General features: G+C 36.8%; 4 protein-coding genes across 4 annotated transcripts in view; 2 read left to right on the forward strand and 2 right to left on the reverse strand.

Annotated features, from left to right (window-relative positions):
• Positions 1–15,698, reverse strand: part of LOC145219929 (rhamnose-binding lectin-like) — a 36,421-nt gene that overhangs the window by 15,537 nt on the left and 5,186 nt on the right. The window lies entirely within an intron of this gene.
• LOC145217982 (uncharacterized) lies at positions 1,618–2,182 on the forward strand. Its single transcript, XM_080085384.1, has 2 exons — positions 1,618–1,956; positions 2,063–2,182. Exons 1-2 carry the CDS (start codon positions 1,679–1,681, stop codon positions 2,118–2,120), a joined length of 336 nt encoding a protein of 111 aa, XP_079941510.1. The 5' UTR covers positions 1,618–1,678; the 3' UTR covers positions 2,121–2,182.
• Positions 3,274–12,502, forward strand: LOC145217981 (proteasome subunit beta type-2-like). Its single transcript, XM_080085382.1, has 4 exons — positions 3,274–3,402; positions 10,671–10,864; positions 11,960–12,169; positions 12,253–12,502. The coding sequence occupies exons 1-4, from the start codon at positions 3,312–3,314 to the stop codon at positions 12,361–12,363; spliced, it is 606 nt and encodes a 201-aa protein (XP_079941508.1). The 5' UTR covers positions 3,274–3,311; the 3' UTR covers positions 12,364–12,502.
• LOC145217983 (leucine-rich repeat and IQ domain-containing protein 4-like) lies at positions 13,106–14,704 on the reverse strand. The gene is made up of 2 exons (XM_080085385.1): positions 14,231–14,704; positions 13,106–13,684 (listed from the first exon to the last, which is right to left on the reverse strand). Exons 1-2 carry the CDS (start codon positions 14,363–14,365, stop codon positions 13,517–13,519), a joined length of 303 nt encoding a protein of 100 aa, XP_079941511.1. The 5' UTR covers positions 14,366–14,704; the 3' UTR covers positions 13,106–13,516.

The raw sequence follows: 15,698 nt of genomic DNA on the forward strand, positions 1-15,698 counted from the left end.
AAAATCAAGGAATACAACGATAAGTTGGACCAAATTAGATCTGATGCCATCAACAGATACTACAATGCCTTGATTGAAAAAATCACCCTTATCAGCAACTACCACAAGCAACTTCTTGACAAGTAAGTTCACTTACCAAAAAATCAACGCATAATTTATGAAATATCCTCTCCAATTACCGTGAAAATATTTTTCCAGTGCTGAAAAGTGTCTGGTGACCAGAAACGAAAAGATTGCCGAATACGAAAAGGAACTCACCCAAAAGATCGGAGAATACGTCAACAAGTATTGGCAGTATCTCATGTCTGTTGTCAAGTGCCGCTCCCAGCAATACAGAAAGGCCCTCGAAAGAGTCCATGGTAAATTGGCAAATAATAATAATAATTCAATATTCAATTATATCAATATTGTGTCTTTTCAAGGAAACAACTGGATGATGTACAAGGTCAACGACTTGATCAATGAATTTGAAAAGAAGGAATGCTATCCCATGAAATACACTCTCATGGAATACTCCAACAAACTCTACCAATACAAAGTCCGTTTGGTGACCTTCTACAGATGCGCTTACCGCTGCATTCTCTCCAACAGCTGTCTTCGCTTCTACAAAAGATCCTACTTCAGCTCATGGTAGATAATCTTTCCTTCCTCCTTGCAGACCGTTTCGTGGAATGATAATGGCAATGAAATGTGTTTGTTGTTTGCAGCCGTTCTTTGGGACAGTGGTACTGCTACAGCAGAATCACATTCAAGAGTTACCGCAGCGTGGGACCATTCAGATATTCCTGGAGCAAGACCACCTACAAGGGTTTGTCGACCTGCGATCTTTGTAAGTTACACATGCAATCATAACGAAAAGCTGTAAATTGTGAATTAAACCACAACTTTATTATTATTTTTTGTCAGCCAAGCTTCACAAGCCTGTTGAGGACATCAAAGCGGAACTCGAAGAAAAGCTCAGAGTCCACTCTAAATCTATTGTTGACAAGTTTGTTGTGTGGAAGAACAAGTGGATTGATTACCACGTTGAATACTGCGACAAGTACAACGAAATCATCAAACAGAGACACGAATGGGTGATCCAAAACCTCATTGCTCAATACGTTTGCTAGTAAGTCACATATTTGTATTTCTGACATGGGGAAAGTATTACATGTTAAACGTTCCAGAAATTCTTGATTGGTTTATTATATCACATGTTTACGACTTGCAAAAGAAAGAAAACTCTTGGTACTTAACTTATCTTGTGTATGCTTTATAGCAACAACAGCACAGTTTTGACCGATGCCCAGAAGGCCAAGGTTGCCGAACTAACCGCCGAACTCAAAGACAAGCGTGAAAAGGCTGTTGGGGAATACAAGGACCAACTTTTAGCTAGCCTTTTAAAGTGCGTTGATGCTTTCAACAAGAGTATCAACGAGTACAGGACCAGGGTTAACGGAATGATCAAGACTGTCACCGATAAGTACACCGAATGTTTGGCCACACGCACCGCCAAGATCGCCGATTACAAAAAGAAATTGGGTGAAAGCCGTGACAAGCAGAGACAGGCCCTTATCGATCACATCCGTGAGGTATAACACGTTTTTAATAAATCTATAAGCAGCGTCGCACCAATACTCACGTATTTGTATTGAACATTTAGGCCAAAAACTGTCACTTCGATGCCTACGTCGATATGCTGAAGGTCTACAGTGGTGATCCACTTCCCCAATGCGCCAGCACCGTCAAGTATTACTACACTTACGATTTGATGTACTACTGCGACGAAATCATCAAGGAGTTCGACACCTGCTGGTCAACCCTTCTCGATCAATTGGTTCACCATTATTCATGCAACTACAAATGCCGTGTTGCTACTTTCTGCATGCCAACCTACTGCTTTGGCAGCTACTATAGCTGGAGAGTCAGCTACCCAACCGCCAACTGCTACACCTACTACTACAAGCGTTACACGTAAGTTTATTAAAGCTTGACGTTTTTTTTTTGAAGAAAGATGTAGAGACGAAGATTTGACACTCTCAAAGCAAACTTATAACCATCTGTTTTCTTGTTTGTTCAGCACTTGCTACAGCTACCGCATCAGGTACATCCGTGGATATTACACTTACTGCAAGTAAATATGAGGCCAGCCTCAAGGCGTTGCAATAATTGTGTTCGTTTGTTTCGATGTAATAAATGACTTGCAATGCAGTTGAATGTGTTGTTTTGTTTCGTTAAAATCGGCCTATTGCAGAAATTCATGAGTTTTGGGTAGTTGCTGTAAGCTTTTGCCGAGATCAAATTAATCAAGTCTTTAATAGTTTTCCGCTCTAAAAATACTTTTCCGTTTAGAGCGCATAGTGTGCTTTTACATGCAGTTCCAACCAAGACTTTTCAAAATATTTTTTAGTCCATGTGTGTTTGGGTGTAATATTCGATTTAACTTAGCGAAAACTTAGAAAGACCACTCCCGCGATAATTATGCACAAGTAATTTTTGCACTTTGCATTGCACCTCGTGAAAACGTACCACTGTTGGACATGTAAAAGTTTAGATTGATGCCGGGTTGTCATTCTGAACCGAAAATATCATTTCTTGGGTTGTCGGTGTCTCAAATATGGTGTTTATTTCGGATTAGGGCCATGTTGAGATTTATCGTTTTTTTTAGAAAACTGTAATAATACGTCTGGCGAAAAACACAAAACGTGGGGAGGACGAATTGTTTAGTTAGGTTTTGGCCCCGAATTTGCAAGATATCAGATGTCCAGCTGTTTTTTTTGGATGAGTTTATTTCGCTTGGTTTTTGTCAGTTTAAACTTGCAACCCTTTGTCTGATTTTCATACCAATGCCATTAAGCAGCCAACTGTTTCTACCAATTTATGTCCAGTTTTAAAAAAATAAAACTGTGACCATCTTACATGAATAAATATGCTTACATGGTACACCTATAGGTAGTGCTATTAGGCGCAAGTTTAGGTAAAAATGTCTGTTAAATATGCATTTGTACATTGAAACTTCATGAAAAAACAGAAAAAGTAGTTAAAAATTCAGTTATGGGAGACTGTTTTAAACAAGTTTAATAAAATATTTAATACAGTTTGTTCTTTGTTTATTAAACAATTAGAATGTGCAACATATACTAGCAAAAGGGGATTTTCTGAATTCAATACAATAAGTGCAAGCACAGATTTTAAATTGTTGTTTTGATTTTGTGTTACTGAAATGAAAATAGTCGAAACAAGCTGGGTTTAAAAATATTGGTATAAAATTATTTTATGTATTTCAGGTTAGGGTTATATACTTATTAGTTAAATCCAAATTTGTGGCAATGGAGTTCTCAATAGGATTTGAAGGTGATGGATTTGTTTTACTGGCTGCTGACACTGCAGCTTCTCATAGCATCGTTATGTTTAAACAAGGTATGTATTAAAATAAAACAAGGCTTTAAATGGAACAAGTTTTCGCACAACTGAAGTATGTGTTTGTTGCTCTTGGTACAAAACCTCTGTTATATACATACTTGAATATTAGAAAAATGAGGAAACTTATTTTGTTACAAAAATACTTTTACTATTGTCAGTAGAATGTAACTAAACAGATAAAATGTGTTTTTATTAACATAGTAAACTTGTAGTTCATCAGTTGCAGTTGGCATATATGCGTGGAACTACTGTTGAAGGGAATTTAATTGAAAAAGTTAATATTTGAACGTTTTTGCAGTGTCTAATAACACAGCTTTTATCTTTTTCACCAATTGCTAATTATGGGTCCCCTTCCCTGAAGGGGACACATATTGTTTTTGTCCGTATTTTTTTTTTCTTTTTTCTGTCTAACGCTGGTTTGTAACGCTCGTTTGGTCGAGAAAGCGTGCTTCAAATTTATTCAAATTTGGACAGATGTTAGTTATTAGTCCAAGTTTGGTCCCCGTGAAATTTGACCCCGAATGACCCAGCGGTTCACCCACAGACCCCCAAAACGTAAAATTTTTAAACGCTCGTTTGGTCAAGAAAGCATGCTTCAAATTTATTCAAATTTGGACAAATGTTAGTTATTACTCCGAGTTTGGTCCCCGTGAAATTTGACAGACCCCCAAAACGTAAAAAATTTAAACGCTCGTTTGGTAAAGAAAGAGTGCTTCAAATTGATTCAAATTTGGATATATGTTAGTTATTAATCTGAACTTGATTCTCCAGAAGTTTGACCCCGAATGACCCAGAGACACACCCGCAGGCTCTCGAAACGTAAATGTGTCTAACGCTCGTTTGGTCAAGAAAGACACTGTAGGCAGAAGCCCCAAGAGAGTACGTTTACGAATAATAGGGCAGAGCGGGAGGACTCAGCTTGACGTCGGACAGCCGTTTTACGACACGTCGTTTCGGTGATTAGAAATCAGCTGTTTTGCACAGCAATGCTATGTCGTTTTATTAAGTTATTACTCACATTTTCAGTTTTGGCAAAGGTTTTACACATGGGTCATTCCATGTCAAACGTCCCAGAAAAATGGCAAAAGTTAACCCACCCTCTCAGATTTTCTTCAAATTTCACGTGTCCATGCAGCTAGTTACACTGATTTCAACAAAAAAATTTTTTTTTAAATCTATCAATGTTTCACGAAGTTAGGACATTTTGAAAATATGTCAAAAATGTGATCACTGCAGCGACGCGCATCAATGATTTTTAAAATACTATGTTTAAAATGTTGTATTTCTTTCTAATTTGTATATTGTGGTCATTTTGGTAGGTTAGGTGAACCTTTAGGTCATTCTCAATCACCTCATTATAGTTTTTCATGTTTTTGAAATATGGGTCAGTAATTTAAGGGGGTTCAGTTTGGGGGTATGCGAATATGCATTCATGCGTAACGACAACTTTAAAAGCTCATATCTTGAAGAGCACACTAGCTACAAAGTTGAGTAATGCTCAAATGAAAGCTCTGGCTGAGTACTTTACTTGTTCTTAATTTTATGATGCTTCTCTGTAATTTGTTTGAAGCAGGGTCATAATAAAACACAGGTTCATTTTTCGGATATTTTTGTGATACTGCTTCTATTATCTATACTTTATGTGCCCTAATTTGTGATTAAAAGTTGTTAAGATGCAAAAGTTTAGTGTAGGTGTCTCACTGGATACTGAATGCCACAAAAAGGCATATCCAGCACAAAAACAAGGTATTTTACCTATTAACTCTACAATTACATTGGTCGGTACCCTTCTATGCAGAAGAAGTGTTGTCCTTTTCAAGTCCACACCAAACCAGCCATAAATCGTAATATACGTCCTATCACTTGGGAATATTACCAAAAATATAAAAATTTAAATTTAAACATTGTACCATGAAAAGGTGTGATTTTCCTTTTGAGGTAGTCTTTTCTCTTGACCAGTTACTTGAGTGTCATTATGGGGACTTTTTTCTGCTATCATACTGCCACTGTTCTTAATTTGTTTCATTTTAAAGATAATGTTGTCAAAAGATTTTATTTTCATTTTGTCTTCATTTTTAGTGTCAGGTTGGTCTTGCTATAGGGCTACGTCACCGACATTAAAGAAAATTGGACATCTTTGCATGAAGGCATCATGAATTTGACATAATTTTCTTTTCCCATAGAAAATTTTACTACTTGAAGGCACACTATGCAACTTCACAGTTAATCACCTCAACGCTCTGTAAACTTTCATTAAGCCTGCTGAAAGATTCGTTTGCTTCAACAGTAGATGCAATGTTATATATATCACTGTCAGTCAAACTCGAAGCTTCTTCATTTGATGATACATTTTGAGGGAGAGTTTCTTTAAATCTTGTACTGTAGTTGACACACACCTTTTTTCCCGGGACAATGTTCAAATTTTAATTTTTATATTTCTGGTAACATTCCCAAGTGATAGACTGTATACTACGGTTTTTGGCAGGTTTGGTGTGGACTTGAAAAGGACAACACTTCTTCTGCATAGAAGGGTACCGACCAATGTAATTGTACTTGTAGAAAATACATATGTTCTCCAAACAACATTCATTGCCCTTATAAGCAGCAACTCGAATGTTCAGAAGCACTTGTTCTTCATCTGTTAGAGAGTCAATTGGTAAAATACCTTGTTTTTGTGCTGGATATGCCTTTTTGTGGCATTCAGTATCCAGTGAGACACCTACACTAAACTTTTGCATCTTAACAACTTTTAATCACAAATTAGGGCACATAAAGTATAGATAATAGAACAACAGGGCTTACGGCAAGAATTTGCACAATGTGCGCCAAAATGTGCAGGTTAAAATGTGCGCACATTTTTCGAAAATGTGCAGGTCAAAATGTGCAGGTGCCAAAATGTGCAGGTTAAAATATGCGCACATTTTTCGAAAATGTGCAGGTGCCAAAATGTGCAGGTCAAAATGTGCAGGTGCCAAAATGTGCAGGTCAAAATGTGCAGGTGCCAAAATGTGCAGGTCAAAATGTGCAGGTAAAAATGTGCAGGTGCCAAAATGTGCAGGTCAAAATGTGTAGGTTAAAATGTGCAGGTCAAAATGTGCAGGTCAAAATGTGCAGGTCAAAATGTGCAGGTGCCAAAATTTCTCCCTTTCATACTAAAAAAGTCTTTCTGTCCCTTTCACACAAACAATTTTTTGTCCCAATTACATAATTATTATATATCTTTCCCTGCATTTTTATTTTAAATAGTGTTCTGTGCAAATCAATTAACTTATATAGGTATGTTATTTTTCTTGTTAAATGCAGTGGATTAAGTTTTTTAACTGAACAGAATATGGGCAAAAATAACTGAAAATACAATGTGGTTTCAAACAAATGCAGTGGTAAATAACTGATGCCTATATAAATGGTGAGAACTTATACTTTTGCATTGCACATCCATCATTTTTTTCATGACATCTCAGTATTATCCTTTTCTAAACCCGTTTTGTTACCATTGTACATATTTTTTACCAAAAATATAATACAGAATGCCCACAGCGGTCTCAAAAAAATATTTTCCCTATCCTAATATTCTTTCTGGCTGTTTCAGTCTCTTTATCTCTCTAATTGTTCACGCCAGATTTAGTTTGTTTATTTATTTGCAATCCCACATGAAACATACACCTTTTTCGTTCATAATGGCAATCATCTAGTTTCTGTATATTAGTCAGGAAACAATTACAAATTTTGCAAAAGCATCTAATGATATTTTGGTGTATTATGATATTCCTACAGTAGGTCTTTTTAGCCATCTGGTCCACACAATAGCAAGTCAGAAGCAATAACATGAATGTTTTAGCAAACTTAAAATTAGGGCATCACATCAAGTATTTGTGTGGGTTTCAAAACTAACCTAATTAAATACCCATATACCAAGTTATGTCATGTAAATGAGCCTCAAACAAATAAAAAATGTCAAACATTAAGTTGGGCAACTGTGTGGTTGTCCTTTTCTTTTTGAATGTTGTCATTTGAGTTTCTTCCAAAGACACATATATAGTCCTTTTGTCAATTGTGCAGTATAACCCAAAGGATGGAAAACTTTCTAATAATTCATTTGTTTCATTGAATAAAAATCACTGGACAGCTGGGTCTTTGACTTGGTTTTGAGTTTAATAACAGTATACTCATATGGTAGTCCAGCAACTTCTAGAATTTCACATATGTCTTTTTTGGAAACTCTGTGAGGATCAGTGTAACTTTTGCAATGCAGTAAAAATCTAGCTTGTTGGCTGGCCGTAAACATCCTGTCAGGCATTTACGCACTTTGTAAAAGTTGCAGTAACTCATAAAAGGATAAGCGAGACCTCCAGACTTTGGCTCCACTAAAGAAATCAGCTGGCCCTGTGGTCGCATGGTTGACAACATGCTGACAATTTTGATAACTTCCGTAAACTAGTTTTTTGCCTTGAAAAAACATATCCTCATAAATACTCTGTTGTGTCTAACTCTTTGTTACTTATCATAGCAATTTGACTTGTGTTTTCTGCACCAGTTTCCTTGGTGGTTATGATGTCTAGCAATTGTTTTGGTGCCTTGAATTTTTCTTCAAATAAACTTAATTTTTGATTCACAAAATTTACCCTTTGTTGACAGTTTAAAATGAGTAACTTTGGAAAAAAACATGATCTTTGTTCAAGCTTGACCTTTCGTCTGTCCAGAGTTCCTGGTCGAGGCCAAAGTCGTTGAACATCAGTTCAAAGATACAGCCAGTTAGGAAAGTTCTATTTTTACCAGACTTTAAATCAATTAGTAATAAACTTTATGCACCCTTTAATATGTTAGGTAAAATCACTTCAAAGCGTTTAAAGAAGTACTAAAAAGATAAAACGTACATTAAATACTCTCCAACAGCACAATCACAACCACGTAGTAACATTATACAGGGTAGATGCATAAATCTGACCATACAAGCCCAGCTTTGTCATTTGCTTGCTCTTAAAGCACCAAACTCAATGCAAGCATCCGACAAGCGTGTAGTGTTAATCAAGCGTGACGGAAACAATAGCTGGACTGTCATATGAGTATACTATTGTCTAATTGTAAAATCTATAGAAGCTGGGCAGGCTACAAGCTAACAGGCCTTAAATTAAAACCAATAAAGTCAAACCGATTGAGGTGACGATCGTGTACATATCTAGTCTAAAAAACAGTGTTTCCTATTTCCTGAATGCTAGATAATTTCACGCTTTGCCATATCTAACAAACACAACATGCATTTTTACAAGTTTCTCTTAAATCCGATTTTAATTTATAGGTCATAACTTATAACTAATATTTTTGGCACAATTTATGACCACAACAATAGTTTGACGTTAAATATCAATACTTCATTTGAGCGACTGCACATTTTGGCACCTGCACATTATGACTTGCACATTTCGGCACCTGCACATTTTGACCTGCACATTTTGGCACCTGCACATTTTGACCTGCACATTTTGGCACCTGCACATTTTCAAAAAATGTGCGCACATTTTGACCTGCACATTTTGGCACCTGCACATTTTCGAAAAATGTGCGCACATTTTGACCTGCACATTTTGGCACCTGCACATTTTCGAAAAATGTGCGCACATTTCGACCTGCACATTTTCGAGCACATTGTGCAAAAAACGCTCGCATGCCCGTCTCTAATAGAAGCAGTATCACAAAAATATCCGAAAAATGAACCTGTGTTTTATTATGACCCTGCTTCAAACAAATTACAGAGAAGCATCATAAAATTAAGAACAAGTAAAGTACTCAGCCAGAGCTTTCATTTGAGCCATTACTCAACTTTGTAGCTAGTGTGCTCTTCAAGATATGAGCTTTTAAAGTTTTCGTAACGCATGAATGCATATTCGCATACCTCCAAACTGAACCCCCTTAAATTACTGACCCATATTTCAAAAACATGAAAAACTATAATGAGGTGATTGAGAATGACCTAAAGGTTCAGCTAACCTACTAAAATGACCACAATATACAAATTAAAAAGAAATATGACATTTTAAACATAGTATTTTAAAAATCATTGATGCGCGTTGCTGCAGTGATCACATTTTTGACATATTTTCAAAAAGTCATAACTTCGTGAAACATTGATAGTTTTCAAAAAAAATTTTTTTGTTGAAATCAGTGTAACTAGCTGCATTCACATTTTAAATTTGATAAAAATCTGAGGGGGTGGGTTAACTGGCCTGGGCAGTTGACATGGAATGACCCACATATGACGCGATTTAAACCTAATAAGCGTGCTTCGGTTTCGTATATGTCAAGCAAAACTTTGTTAATCAAACTAAATATGAAAAAATAAACCTGACTTTTTTGCAAGACAAAGTTTTTTTAAATGCTCGTTGTCAGGTTGGCCGCTGCATGACCACGGGTTACTTGAGGTCAATTAGTATGTATTACTAACACAGTTCGGAACTTTCTATCGTCATAACGTAGCGTTTTTTTTTTTTGAATCAAATACTCAAGGCATGTATAAATTAGGTCAAACAGTGTTGTTGAACAGCAAGGACGGCGTGCTATTGAAAACGGTGTCAAAAGGTCAAACAGTCCTTTGGTGTGTGCACCCTAAAGGTTACTACAGGTCAATGGTACTCGTTTTGCGAAACAAAGTTAAATGAAAAACAATTTGTTATGTATACGCTGGCAGCAAATCGCTTTTTAATTTAAAGTGTCTGTTACACAACTGTTACAGCTTTCTAGAAAAAAATGGTGTCTAAAACCTGACCTTGGGCGACAATATCTGGGTCAAAGCAAGAGATTAAATTGAAAGTATTTGTTTCGTTCTTTTTTAATGTTTTTGTAATTATACGACAATAATAGTGAAAAAAATACAAACAAATTTTTTTATTCTTGGGTTAATGCTTTCTAAAAATTTGTTCTCAAGAATTTAAAAATCACCGCAACATTTGTTTACCGTAAATCTGCACAAACACGCGTGTGGGGACCCATTAGTTTTTGTTTACAAAAACAATCATATGTGTAGATCAAATGATGTGTATAGTAAATTGGTAAATGTCGTATAGAATATATAAAATGGAAGTATATCAGAAAGCCACCATTCTAGTTTAAAATATGGTACCAGATGTAGAATGCTTTTAAGGCGAAATCTTATTTATATTGCTGTTTTGAATTTAGGGTTCAATGTTGATTTTCTGTTTCAAGTACATCTACATTTTTGTCAGTTTTTAAGTGTCCTTTGTTTTTAACCTGATTGCATTATGAAACTGCAGATCAGGACAAAATGGTTTCTCTTGGAAAGAACACAGTGATGTCAGTTGTTGGTGAACCAGGGGATGCTTGTCAATTTTCTGAATATGTGCAAAAAAATTTGCAACTTTACAAAATGAGAAATGGTTATGAGGTTTCTACAAGGGGAATGGCAAACTTTACAAGAAAAATATTAGCTGAAGCATTACGAAAAGGGGTAAGACACATTGCTCATAAACCATTGTATGCTTTTTGATCTTCTAGACCAGTGGTTCTCAAACTTTTTTATTGTCGGGGCCAAATGGTATTTTTATGTACCGTATTTTACGGACCATAAGGCGCAATTTAAATTCTTTTTTTCCTCAAAAATTGATCGTGCGTCTAATGTATGGATCAAGTAGTGCTTAATTGCCTAGGCTACACTCAAAACCAGTACCAATACTATTATTATATAAATAAACCACCGTCTTACACAATAAACTGCGGTAAAGGCAACTAGCAACTGTGATATTCAGAGCTTTATGAGCTTTATACGGGACTTTAATGAGCTTTATACGGTAATCCATACTCCTTAAAAAAAGGTTGCGTTCTATAGTCCGGTGCACCTTATGTATGAACAAAATACTAATCAAAGCAATTTATTGACAGTGGGCCTTATAATCGGGTGCGCTTTATGGTCCGTAAAATACGGTATGTAGGGAGCCGCAAAAACTGAAACCTTGAGAAAATCACTAAACAAGATGACTTTGAAAGCTAACATAGCAATGTTTGGTGGTTTTCTGAGGTCTGGTGCAGGCCGCAAAATACATAGTTGGGAGCTGCATGCGGCCCCAAAAACCGAGTTTGAGAACCACTGTTCTAGACCTAACTGTGATAAACTTATTTTCACTGCTTGATAAAATGATTTTGTATGGTTAACCTGTTGATTTTATCTCATTGTTTTCAGGTGTGATCATCACATGTGTTTCTTCAAACCTTTCAATTGCTCTTACTTTCTTAGATAATGTACATATATATTTACAACAGTTTCAGTTTTTTTGCTAATGATACAATGTATAGTCTGCATGTAAAAAAATGCAGGTTTAAACTAATCAAAACAAAACTGCCAGATATGTTATATCTGAAAAGTGTGTATATATTCAATATGTATACAAGCTGTTAAGCAGTTTTGCTTTGGATGTGTCATAGCAATGTCTATTTTGTACATTTTTATTGTTTACAGTATATATCTACTTTATACAATTACATAGATTGTTTTGGGCAATTGAAATTTACACACATGTAATATTTACATTTTATTTATCCCGAGCAGCCCTACTTTGTACATCTTCTTATTGGAGGATGTGACCCAGAGGAAGGTTGCAGTTTGTTTTTTCTTGACTACTTGGCTTCGAGTATACAAGTTCCATTTGCTGCTCATGGATATGGTTCCTACTTTACATTGTCACTGTTGGACCGATGGCATAGAAAAAATTTGACCAAGGACGAAGCTGTGGAATTGCTAAAACGTTGCATGGCTGAGGTCTGGAAATGGAATATTATTTTGCCTAGATTGTTTTTTGTATACTATTGTCATAGATCACAGTTACTTACTTATATTTTTAGCTGAAGAAACGGTTTATTGTCACACTACCAGCTGTTACTATCCGAATAATTGACAAAGACGGCGTCCACACCTTACCATTGTTGAAAGAAGAAGATTATGTCACCAAATAGTTTGTCAAGTTTTGCTCAAGTTGGAATTGCTGCGTTTTGAAAGGCCTCCGTTTCAGGGCTGCTACTAGCGTGTTGTCTCTGTGTATTACAAAGTTCAAGACGGGCACGGCCCAAATAAATTTGCATTAGCCCACACTGATACCACAACTGCTCATCCCACCTGTTGTATGGTCTTTACCGACCGTTGGTTTAAAACAGGTTTGATCAAGCTTGTACTACTGGTAGTTTAATAACCAAAGTCGTCAGCAGTTCTAAACGAGGTATAAATATCATAGCTTTATTGTAGTGAAGGTTTTGTTTTTCTTTTGAGCATTTCTTGCAAGCTTGAAAAGTGGGACTACAACTGCAAAAACGGATTTTTGGGGTTATTCTGGCATTCGTTGCTGATCTGGAAAGTTTGCCTTAGAATCCGCGCAAGGCATCACGTCACGTGTAAAATGATGGTTATAAATCTATTACAACCTTTCCTGTGTAGTACTGGCAATATTTCAACGTGAATTTTCTCGCTGGTTGCATAACAAAAATCTAACGGGAACGGTTACACATTCACTGGTTCTTTTACAAAACGGCACAAAAACATGACATTTTGTAGACAATTATTCTCGTCGATTCCTTGCGCAAGACTTCTCATTACATAACTTGGTAAAATCTTCTTCAACCTGATCTACCTCATTCATCAACTTCTTGTTTGTCATCTATTTTTTCTTTTTCCCTTTTGCTCCTGTCCGTAAAAAAATGGGGATTGCACAACGAAAGAAGAATTCTTTTGACTAAACAGTTGTGATCGTTGTGCTAAAAACTTACACACGATTCGACACAAAACAACATTATTGAAAGTGCTTTTGTTTGAAGCACAATTTCAATGGACATAAATATACCTCATGCTAAGAGTTAGGGTGAGATGACGGTTTGTAAAAAGGTTATGCTATGATCTGGTATCGGATACACTTTTTGGATTTAAATTCTTTATTGCGGTGTTTAGGGGCCATAGCTATACCACCCAGCTAAACTCGTCAAAGTTTAAACTAGTTTTGCGTTTTGTATGACGATTGTAAACACAAAAGACAAAACAATCATTGCAACGAGTAAAAAACTAAACCAATAAATTTGGCACCAATCTAAGCGCAAAGTAATATCGCGATTCTTTTTCCTTCTATAACCACGTGATTAGATGTCTAGTTTTTAGCAAATGTCGTGCGTTCTTTCCCTTTGCGGAACCCTTCTTATCTTTCTTTCCTTTTTTCCCCTTTTTGGCTTTCATTCCGGTGTCAAAAGGTCCAAGACCTGCACGAACCATTACACCCCTCCATAATGCTTGAATCTGGAATTGAACGGCAAACATAACTTTAGTTTTACACTGATGAAATATTGCCGTGAACAATATTTGCTTTAGTTTTTTTTACGTCTGGGCATACACACAAGTACTGCAAAGCGCCTTAAGCAACGTAGTTAAGGAACAAGGAACAAACTGCCAGGAACAACTAAGTTCTACCTACAATGTAATAGTGGCCCTTAAAACATTCGCTCTGCTTTGTCATGTGTTTAGGTATAGCCCTACACTCAAAAACACATACGTTTAAAGAGTAGTTTACACTGCGAACGGTCATGAGCAGCACAATGAAATTTACGATATATTTAAAAGGTTGCTTTTCATCATACGAATGCGTGTAACTCGAAGACAACAAAGGCACTGACCAATTAACCGTAAAAAAGTACTTGGACCCAACTTGAGTGATAACTACAAAAGCAACTGTTTATAATACAACTAATGAATTACAGAGGCTAGATAACGTTCACTAAACAACGCCAAAAACTATTTCTAAAGTGTTTAGATTCGAACCCTGTGAAACACAAAGTGCTCACTTACCCTGGTTGCATACATTCGAAGTTTCTTCTGGTGTTCAATGTATTTCAGTACACCTGCCAGCCCCTCGTCGCAAACCTCTTGTGGAGGATATTCGAGTCTGTTATCCGTAATTTTTAATTCCTTTAATCCTTTCATTTTGTCAACGTCGTCCGTAAGCTTTATGAGCGTGTTGTTTTGAAGGCGTAACCTCTCCAGCCCTGAAATGAGAGTACAGATGTGTGTGTGTGCTTACCAATACTGAATTGCGATCTGTCTGGGAATGCAACTAGTCTATGCTTCGGTTGATACGATAATGTAACAGGCAAAAAAGTGCTAAAGAGTGGTCTGGTGATTAGTGGAATTGGTCGTAGAATCTTCTTGCATTTTATCAAACAAAAGACGTGTTCTGCGTCTTCCTTTTCCTTTAACGTTTTGGCAAGCAACGAATCGGTGCTTTGGTTGAAACACTAAAGATAATGGCACAATCAGGCAAAAAAAAATTGCATAAAATGCATAAAATAAAATATAAAAAAATATATTGCGCCACCTTGCGGTGACAAGTGCACCACCTTGCGGCGACAAGTGCGCCACCTTGCGGTAGACTGTGTAGACCTCTCTGTTAGCACCTGTTGTGCCTATTAAACTCGCAATATCAACTAAATGCTGGTTAGCCTAAGGCCCTGTGAAGCCCTTACTCTTGCTGTAAGTAACGAACGTTATAGTCACGATTCGATCGTGTTCATGTAACACTTTTTAACACTCGGCACAGTTGTTTCTAACAGTGGTTGCCTCTTAATCATATTGTGAATTATCTTCACTTGTATGAGTGTGACGTAACAAAGTTATTATAAAATCCATTGTAACGTCATACGCGCAGTTGGACGCCAAGTGGCCTGGATTGGCATTCATTGTTTATTGAGATGTGTGACGAGCGTTACGCACATCAAACAAAATAGCGCACATTGCTATTCACAGTTTTGTCTGAAATTACAAGATTTAATACTAAAACAGCCGGTCAAAATTTCTTGAGGGGGGGCATGGCACCTTGTCCCCCCCCTAAATACGCTAGTGATTGGCATGCATTGTTTATTGAGATGTGTGACGAGCATCAATGCGTTACGCACATCAAACAAAATAGCGCACATTGCTATTCACAGTTTTGTCTGAAATTACAAGATTTAATACTAAAACAGCCGGTCAAAATTTCTTGAGGGGGGGCATGGCACCTTGTCCCCCCCCTAAATACGCCAGTGATTGGCATGCATTGTTTATTGAGATGTGTGACGAGCATCAATGCGTTACGCACATTAAACAAAATAGCGCACATTGCTATTCACAGTTTTGTCTGAAATTACAAGATTTAATACTAAAACAGCCGGTCAAAATTTCTTGAGGGGGGGGGGGGGGGGCATGGCACCTTGTCCCCCCCCCTAAATACGCTGGTGATTGGCATGCATTGTTTATTGAGATGTGTGACGAGCATCAATGC

This window comes from Phallusia mammillata, chromosome 3 (assembly GCF_965637545.1).
Source record: "Phallusia mammillata chromosome 3, kaPhaMamm4.hap1.1, whole genome shotgun sequence".
NCBI lineage: Eukaryota > Metazoa > Chordata > Ascidiacea > Phlebobranchia > Ascidiidae > Phallusia > Phallusia mammillata.